Here is a 9,540-nt window from a genome sequence, read left to right on the forward strand (position 1 = left end):
TATTGTCTTTCCTCTTTTTCTCCAGGAAGCAGCAACATGTCTCCAGTTGTGCTTTAGCTTGGAAACTAGGGAGAGCAGCAAGGTTGTGCCTTTGTGGTATGCTTGCTCTTATTTTGTCCAGTTGTTTCTTAATTAACCTGGGCATCAGCAGCTTCCACCATGTACCCTCCTGAGCATTCCAGAGTTTGGTAGGTTTTGCGTTCCAGAGTTATTTTGGTGACAGGTTAATCCTGCCAATTGTTACTCATTTTCTGCTTTCTCCTGAGAAGAGTGATTTTTTTTTTTTTTTCCCTCCATTTAATGCATGCTTCTTCTCAATCTTCCCACTTAATTTGCAGAGTTTGAAAATGGTTGGCAAGTGTATCCTGAAGGCTGAGAAAGAGAAAGTTGCCAAGAGCTTGGAGCTGTTGAACTTTCTCCTCAAAACTGTGATGGAGCAGGTGAGTGCGTGACCCGATGTGTGGCAAATGGCTGTTCTTCTGAATACCACCAAGGCCTCTTTTAAATGTCACACTTGGATTTTACCTTGTGACTGCTACATCCCACCTCATTTCTTACCAAAGGTACCCCTAGAGGGAATGCCTGGCTGGATTTGAGGACAGAAAAGCCCTCATGTCTGAAGGAGTGATCCATAGCTCTTATGAGCTGATCTCCAAGAGCTTGTTGAAGGATTGTGCAGTGTTCTGCAAATGCATGTGGCATCTCCTTTCTTAGTAGCAGAAATACAGCCTGGGGTAACAGTGAGGGTGAGCTGGGTTTTGTCCCAGATGATTGCTCTGTCCTCTCCACTGAACCCCAGAGATTTTGATTCCCAAAAACTGAGACTTATTCAGAAGTTTTGCGAGCGGGAGTGAAGCTTTGTCCTGGGGCTTTGTTTTCCCTAATGAAAAATGGCTTTTTTTGAACGTGAGAAGATTTTCTATAGGTGACAAAATAAGTCTCTAACATGGTCTTATTTACTGGAGCAAAATACCACAAGCAGCAGAATTGCTGAAGCCCAGTTTCCTACTGATAAGCACTGAGCTCACACCACAGCCTGTTTCTTTGTGAAGACCTAATAGGAAAGCGGGTGGAGGAGAGAGATTATTTCCAAGGCTCTTGTAGGAACTGAATAGCCTTTGAGACGCCCCTTTCTGTCTGGTTTTACTGAAATTATCCAGTGGGTTATGGAAGAGGCAGCCAGAGGCAGCATGACTGCATTCTTTAGAAACTAGACTGAAAATGCTGCTGCTTTTGTTTTAGATAGGTACATAGTCACGTGTCTTCTTCCCCCTGCTCCTAGCCATGGACTGAAAAGGAAAGAGGACCAAAGGACCTTTCAGTCCCTTTTATGCCAGTACAATTCTAGCTGTTAGACTTAGAGACCCAGTTTTCAAGCAACCCCTGTACCTGATGGCATGGTGTAACACACCTGTGACTTATGCCTCTCGTGCTAGAGACCCAGTTTTCAAGCAAACCCTGTACCTGATGGCATGGTGTAACACACCAGTTTTTGCCCCCAAATGGAAGTGGTGTTGCAAATGGGCTCAGGGCAGTGGCTTGGAGAAGCCGGGCAGGACTGATTATTCTGCCATAGTCTTATCCTGAGGATGGACTGTACCCTGCTGCTGTGAGTGCCCCTTCTGAGTTCATTCTGCAGATCATCTGTTTGTATTTGGCTCTTGCAGAAGCTGCGCGTGAAGTTGACAGAGTTGGAAAAAGTGCTGGTAGCTCTGAACCAGCCAGAAGGCATTGGGAATTCGGCACGTCTCGACTCTCTCTACTGGAATGTCATGCGCTGGCTGAATTATACGTATGTATGCTTGGAACTCTGGCTTCTTGGCTTGCCTGGGGGACTGCCTGCCTGTCCTACTTGTCTTCATTGATGTGGGGAAGTAGGAAGAGAAAGGAAGTCAAGGCGCACTGAGCTCAGGCTGGAGTTTGAGTTAAATGGAGCTCCTGGGTTGGTGAGGTTGAAATGTTTGTTGTTTTCCTTGTTTGGAATAATGCTAGGGTCATTGTTCCAGATGCTTACATGCTTAGGATTGGTCCTTGATGGGAAAGGATTGTAACGTGTGTCTGATATCTGACCGTGTCTTGCCAGTAGGTAAGACAGCTGATCACCCACGGATAGAATGCCTGCTTTCAGCAGTCCCAAGTGGTGGCCTGATTTAAGAGGCATCACCAAAGTTGCAGAGAAATTTCTAGGCTGACTCACTAAGGTCCTACCACATCATTATGGATTGATTCTGCAAATGTGAGGCTGGAGGGAATGAGTAGCTGTCTTGGGAAGTGACTGGGTACCAGAGAGTACATGCCGGGACCTTCAGTCCTCTCCAGTGATTTTTGGGCTCCTCGGTGTCTGGATCCCCAGCCTGATGCCTGGAGTGGTTGCCTTGCAGCTCTGAAAGCTGGGGAGCATTCAGTGTTTATGCTTTAGTGCTCCTGTGTTTAAATGGCAGCTGGATTTGACTTTTGCTCCAGGGCAAAAAAAAAAAAAATAGGATCTTTTTCTCCTTTCTATCAATAGCTTGCAATCAGAACTTTTGTCTCACCTTCCTGCTGGCAGTATTTAGTGAGACACACAGCATTAGGGAATGCTGGGTGCTCTGCTTATGACTGGGAGCTGCGGTCCCAGTGTGTGGGTGGCCTGGTCTGTGGTATCTCAGCCCAGCAAGAGGCTCTGAGGGAAATGCTTGCATGTGGCTCAGTGTGAGAGGGCTCACAGGCAGGGAGGAATCATACAAAGCAGCTGAAGCTGTTGTGGCCCCTTCTAATGCTTTGAACAGGCTTGCAGAGCACAGTTGCTTCACCCAGCCCTATGACACAGCCCCAGGCCCTTTCCCAGTCTCACACAGGTCCCCTGGCATTGTACTGCCAGGGCTGGCACAAGGGTAAGGCTTGGTTTAGGAGCTAGTAGAGACTGCAGCTAGGAGGGGGATTGCTAAGGTAGGAAACGCTGAGCTTGTGCATGCTGTCTGAGGAAGGGATTGGGGTTCAGTGGTGCAGCCTGCTGTCACTGTTGGTGCCGTCTTGCTGTGACACGCAGAGGTCTTTGTGCAGGCGAGTTGGAACAAGCCTACGGCAGGTGTGGTTTGTACACAGGATCCTGGTGGAGGTGCTCAGAGGCAAGTGCTAACATCAAGTTGTCAGGATAGCATTTTTCCACCCTGAAGAGACACAGCTTGAAAAATTCTCCAAAAAGCTTCACATTGAAAACCAGGCCATGGAATTAAAGCCTGGTTCCTTTTCAGGACTCCTCTCTGGGGACTGAGCTGGTGCAGAGCAGCATAGACTGGCTGGTGGTGAAGTTGCTGACGCACTCTGTCTGAGAACAGTAGCAGCAGTGGTTGTCTTGCACGCATACAAAGGCTGCCTAGATGAGACTGGAATGGTCTGGGGGTTCTTGCTCGAAGACCCCTTGGGATTGTTAGCACGGTGAAGGCCTTGCTGGGGCTGTCACCTTGGACAGACAGACAGTGTCTCAGTAGCCTTGCACGGGGCCACAGGCGGGTGTGCTCGAGAAGGTGGCAAGTACAGCATTATCTGGTCTGTGGAATGGGGATTCTTCCTCAAGTCTCTGTGTGCCTTCTTGAGTCCTGGTCTGGCTCCTGCTGTTCATTTAACCAGTCCCTGTGCAGACTGAGGACCACCTGCAGGGATAATGCTCATCCTTGCAGCATGCCTGCGCTTCCTGCACCTTTCTTGTGCTTCTGCCTGTTCGTGGCTTGCCTGTAGCATGGATCACACTGTTCCCTGGCTGTAAACTAAGTTGCTCTTGATTTTTGGCGTTCTCTCTGCAGGAAGCCCAAGAAAGAGAAGACAGCCGATAAGCCTGTGCAGGAAGCAGAGCCGCTTAAGCGAAAGAAGAAAGGCTTTCTGCCAGAGACCAAGAAGCGTAAGAATCGCAAGAAAGGCATCCAGGAGAATGGGGTAGCACCAGTGGCTAGTGAAGATGGAGAACCAGCAGCCCCAGAGGAGCAACCCCTGGCAACAGAAACCCCCAGGCAGAAGAAAGGCCTCGTGCCCAGTAGCAGCAAACACAAGAATCAGAACAGAGGGGTCAGGGAGAATGGAGTGGCAATGGCGGGTGGTGGGGAGGAAGCTGTTAATGGAGGAGATGCTGTGGCTGACAAGGAGAAGAAGAAGAAGAAGAAAAATATGAACAGAAAAAGAAAAGGTGATGCAGGCAATGAAGCCGAGCAGGTTCCGGCTGCAAAGAAAACCAAGGGGAGTGTCAGCCAGGAGACCCAGCAGAAGCAGGGCAAAGCCAAGAAGAAAAGAAAAGAGAAAAATACTCCAGTGCCGCAGGAGTAAACTCCATGGACTCACTCAGGCCTGGCATGGCTAGCGTGGCTCAGAGGACTGTTTTACTATCTTTTATAACTATAGTTTTTATGTCCTCCATGACTTTAAATAAACCTTCCATGATGCTGAGCTCTAAAGCTGTGGGTCTGACTTGTGTGGAGGGTTCAGCCTAGAGCACAGGGAGCTTCAGGAGGTTACATACCCTCTAGGCTCTGGTAGATGTCCACCTTCTCTTCTCTGGCAGTGCCAAACAGCCTGTGTTTGAGAGCACAGACTCCTGTCTCCACGATTTCCCAAGGCAGAAGTGAGAGGCTTGTTTGGATTTCTTGGGGAGCTGCAGTCGGTGTGCTGGCACGTGCTGAGTCTGTCCTGCACAGGCCCAGCAGCACTCCCAGCTTTTCCAGTCTGGGAGATGCTGCCTCTTAAATGCCTGGGGTTAAATGGGCTTGCACATGCATATTCTGGGGTCAAATATATCCAGTTTGGTCACTCAGGTCTCATCAGTAACTACCATGATGTGGCTGTCTTGCCTTTTTGCTGTTGGTGCAGGAGGGGTGATGGCCTCTGCGATAGCACAGGGACATCAATAAATCAGTGAAACAATTGAAATGGTTGATTGATTTGCTAGTCTGCCAGGCCAGCAGGCTCTGTGCAGCCATGCAAGGCACCCGTTACTAGCAGGCTTACAACAGTCTATGAAGGTGACTGCTTGGAATTGCATCTGCTTATTTATCCCCAGGCTCCTGAATGCCAGAATGGCATCACCCCTTTGGAGAGGCCAGGACCAGGTTCTCTGATGTGTTGGGTACCTGGTTCTTGTTGAGAGCTGAGTCTCAAAGTGTTTGAAACCCTACTCATGTTGTGGTTGCCTCTAAAGCCTCCTCCCTCCTTTCCTCACCCCCACCTGCTGACCACCTTGCTCCTGGAGGCTGGAAGGTGTGGGCTGGTGGCTGGCCCTGACTCCTCTCCCAGCATTGGAGGGAGCAGTCCCCACGAAGGCCCAAGTGCTCTCCTTCCTGCTGCAGAGGAGTTTGGTGCTGGCTCCTGTCAGAAACAGGCGGCTGCTGGCAGAGTGAAGGGCCCTGGAGCAGGGTTGTTCCTGCTGTGCCTTCGGCTCTCGTCCCATAGGTGGGTCTGTACCACCAGACGTAGATAAGGGCGCCAGAAATGTCACGTTGCAGCTCTTCTCTCACTCCCTCCAAAAGCAAAGGGCTGTGTTTGCCCGTGGCTATTTATCTGCCTTTGCAATGATTCTTTTCTCAAAAGGCATAAAACTCCCTGGGAGACAGCTGCTGGCAGCAATGCAAACACATTCAGCTGCAAACCCCTGGGTAGGTGCAGCCCTCTTCTCATTTCCATGTCACAGCAGTGATCCTGCAAGGTCTGCTGCGCATCCGAAGGAGTGCGCTGGCTCCTGTTAGCAGCAGGTGAGGGCTGGAGTTGCAGTGCCCATCTGCTGGCAGTGTTTAGCGGAGAACATCCATCCTTTCCCTGCCTTTCCCTTTTTGCCTTCACAGCTGGCTTCCTCTGGCACTCGAGGCAGGACTGAGGAGCACTGTCGTTGCCTTGGAGGACGCAGCCCTTGTAGGTCCTGGATGAAGAGGGGTAGGCGGACCAGAGCTGGACTCTGCAAATCAAGCAAGCGCCCTTCAGGTAGTGGCACAAATTGGAGCAGGAGGTGAAGGGGAGCTCTGCAAGGTTGCCGAGGTCCCTTAGCGTGAGAAGGGAAGCTCTCCTTTTGCCCACACGCACTAGCTGTTGGCCTCCAGCCTCAGCAGGGGTGGCAGGAAGCCACTGGTCCCCAAGCAGGATGGAGGCTTAGGCTGCAGGTAGGTGGCCAGGACAATGCAGATCAGACCTTCGGTGAAGTGGCTGGTGCCTGCATCTCTGTGTGGTGCTCCCACACTTGGAATTTCCCCACCTCAAACACCAACCGATTCTGAGCAGTTTAGGGCTGGACTCGTCCTGCTGGACCTTTTCTCCCAAGCCACTTATTAATCTGAAGGTTGTTGTAGGGTCTTGACTGGAATAGCTGCTGTTGCAGCCTGCAGAAGAGCTGCAAGTCTTTGTTCCCAGTCAGGAGGTATTGGCAATTATTGCCAATTGTGCCTCCAAGAAAAAGGGTGCCGCTGCTTCAAAGGGGACTGTTGGCACTGGGGATGCTGCTCTGCCTCTGCCATTTAATGCTGAAAGCTGGTTCATTGCCTTGTTAAAACCTCAATCCTAGCTAAGCCCCTCCAGATGTCTCCTGAGTGATGACTTTTCATGTATTAGGCAAATGCAGCATTCAAGAGGCCAGCAGGTCAGGGCCATCCGTGTTTAATGATCCAGAGATGCTCTGAAGGGGAGCAGGGGTTTCAAATCTGAACACTGTCTTCACTAAAGATTTATTTCCTTCTCTCTGTGCCTGTAAGTAGGACATCCTGGGACTTTGTACCACTGCCCCTGCAGAACCAGAGGAGAAACAGCATGCAGGTTTGGTGGGTGGGAAGCAAGGCGAGCGCACAGGTACGTGGGTGTGTTGGGAGTGGGAAGACAGCGTTAGAGCCCGCTGGGCTGTCTCTTCAGATGTGCAGCAGAGCAGCAGCTTGATTGTCTTGTGGGAGCTGAGCCTGGTGCTCAAGTCAACAGGGCCTTGAGCAGCCTGGAGCAGTGCCAGGGCCATGCTGCACCAGGCTCTCCAGTTTGGATGATGCTACCGCACTTTTCTGTGGGAACGTGAGCCTGCTCCTGGGCCTGGCAGGTGATGGGCAGAGCAGGTACTGTGGCCTCGCAACAGGGGCTTCTGCCCCGTGAGACTTTTGGGGTGAAGCCTCATCTACGAGTGTTTCCCTCCCTCAGCTGGTGTGGTTTCTGCCTCATAGAGCATGCTGAGTTGTTTTAAGGACCATCTGAGCTCTCCAACTTGCAGGCTCAGAGATGCAATTGCCACCAAGCTGTGGGACAGCAGAAGGTCCTGGTGAAAGTAACAGCGTTATAGAAAGAGCTTTTCACGGTGCTCTCAGCAGAGCTGCTGCAGCAGGCTGAAGTCTACTTCCCCTGCACATGGCACGTGGCAGGGCCAGGGCTTTTACTAGGGATAGGCATCGTTTTCTGTATCTACTCTTTCTGGCTTGCTGCTGCCAATATATGACTGGTTTAAATAGCAGGTTTTGACTTAACGGCTCACTGGAGTGAGCTGGATGAGAGAGCTCTCTCCAGGCAGCTCAGGCTGCAAAGGGGGGGAACCTTCTCCTGTCTGCAGAGAGTGCATCTGCCCGGCACCCCAGAGCCACTGCATGCTCCTGCTGTGGCCAATGCTGCCGGGCGAGTCCTTGCCCATGTGGGTGTGAGCTGGGGCCACAGAGGCTAGCTGAGCCTCTCCGGGATATCTGCCAGGGTCACAGAGGTTAAGAGCTCATGCAGATCAGTTTGTCACCATCATTTTGAGGAGAGACCAGGGAAGGGCAAAGCACAAGGCCGAAGCCATGCCAGCTGTTGTTTCTGACAGAGGGATGGCAACCGGGCAGTGCCACATGTCAGCTGCCAAGCTGGAGAGGTTGACTTTGACCTCCGCCTTGCCAGTGTGGAGGCTGCCAGGCTTGTGTGCGTGTGTTTGGTCTTCAGCGCTTGCAGAGCGGTCAAGGGGAAAAGGGACAGGAAAGCTGCGAGGCATTGTGCAAGTTGTGCTTCAGTAACAAGTCTTTTGCCAACTAAATTACCTGACTTTAGACAGGCTTTGTTGCACAGTTTATAGAAAGCAGTCACTAATCCACCAAGTCAAATCGTGTTTCACCGGCACTTATTTGTGCCTTTTAACAATCGCAAAGGTTTCATTGTGCTTGATTGCATGTCCTGTGTGTCGCTGGACCTTTAGGGCTTTAGGGGATAGAGCATGCTTTGATTTTAATGAAGCCTTTTCTTTTCTGCTGTCCTGGGCTCAGATGCTCTTTGGCAGCGATAAGAGCTCAAGGGTTCTTCTGAATGCAAGAAAATAGCTGCAGGCCCTGGGGCACTAAGCTCAAGGGAGCACTCCTCTGCGGGTGCACTGCTGGAGACTGGCCTTTGTCCCAGGCAGGTGGAGGCCTGGGAGGAGCAGGGCTATGAACTGCCGTTCCCAGCCTGGTGCCTGCTTCTTGTGTGAAGGCTGTGGACTGTTTTAACCGAAGTCATGACTGGTTGGTCCCAAGGTGCATTAAGACTCTCCCCACTGCCTGTGACTGGCAGAAGAATCAGTGCTGAATTGCTAGCTGAGGGTTTGGACAGGGCATAAAGGCTGAGACAAGGCTGGCTCGTCTGTGCAAGGGAGTAAGGCTGCATGTGGCAGCCAGGTGAAGCTGGGCAGTAAAATGTGCTTCCCTGCAAAGGGGATTAAAAAATCTACCTGTCCCAAGCTGAGCGTGTGCTGGAACAGCCATGGTCCGGTCTCTGTCCTCCCTCTGAATCTCATCCTTGCAGATGAGATCAGTCTTGATCAGTCCATGGCTTTCAAACCTCTGCCATGGCAGGAGGCCTTGCCTGCCGTTTGTCAAGGCAAATGGTGGCTCAGCCACCTTGCTAACAAGACTGGTGGGGAATTAGCTGCCCTGTAGTGGTGGGATCTTGGTGATGCAGGAGAAGCCCTGGGTTTTAGTGCCAGCAACTGGTGTTTAGTTTTAGTGTTCCTGGGGGGTGGGAAGTGTCGTAGTGCAGTGCAATGCACTGGTGCTGATGTGTCAGTTGTGGCCAGTATGCATCATAGCATCAATGCTAAAAGTGGCAAATACAGCAGCTGTGATCAACTCAGCAGCAGCCAGTCCTCTTCCAGAGAAAAACAGCTGCAATAGCTTTTACTTTGAAGTGTGGGACAACAAAATAAAAGGTGATTTTTCTGCGGATTTGCTCTTGCTGCCAAGACATGAGTCCCAAGCTTATTTCCAACTGTTCCAGATTTGTGTAAAATATGGCCTGGGATGGGCTCAAGACATACCTGGAAGACACCTAAAAGACAGGGAAGCCACATGCCTGGTCTTGCTGTCTTCAGAAACACTCCACTGCAAGTTGAGCATGCAGAATGCCGAGTTGTATTTTTATTTTATTTTTCTCCTTTTCTCAGGCAAAGGTGAGCCTGTCGTACTCAAATCTTAGTGGAAGCAGGGCTTAATGCTGACATTTCTCTGCTGTCTCTTAAAGGATTAATTCCTTATAATCAGAAGCCCTGAGGTTAGAGGAATTGGCTCAAACTGGGGTGTTAATGATGTGGTTGTGGTGTTCTGCTTTGTGCTGTGAGACGAG

At 50.8% G+C, this 9,540-nt stretch overlaps 1 protein-coding gene across 1 annotated transcript in view; it reads left to right on the top strand.

Moving 5' to 3' along the window:
- The window catches only part of MYBBP1A (MYB binding protein 1a), a 62,339-nt gene extending 57,921 nt beyond the window's left edge, over positions 1 to 4,418 (top strand). Inside the window, exons 25-27 of the mRNA XM_009276452.1 lie at positions 339 to 440; positions 1,668 to 1,792; positions 3,783 to 4,418. Of these exons, the coding sequence (XP_009274727.1) occupies positions 339 to 440; positions 1,668 to 1,792; positions 3,783 to 4,296 (741 nt within the window). The 3' untranslated portion in view covers positions 4,297 to 4,418. The remainder of the gene's footprint in view (positions 1 to 338; positions 441 to 1,667; positions 1,793 to 3,782) is intronic.
- The last annotated feature ends 5,122 nt before the right edge of the window (positions 4,419 to 9,540 follow it).

This window comes from Aptenodytes forsteri, unplaced genomic scaffold (genome assembly GCF_000699145.1).
Source record: "Aptenodytes forsteri isolate BGI_AS27 unplaced genomic scaffold, ASM69914v1 Scaffold209, whole genome shotgun sequence".
In the NCBI taxonomy this organism is placed as follows: Eukaryota; Metazoa; Chordata; class Aves; order Sphenisciformes; family Spheniscidae; genus Aptenodytes; species Aptenodytes forsteri.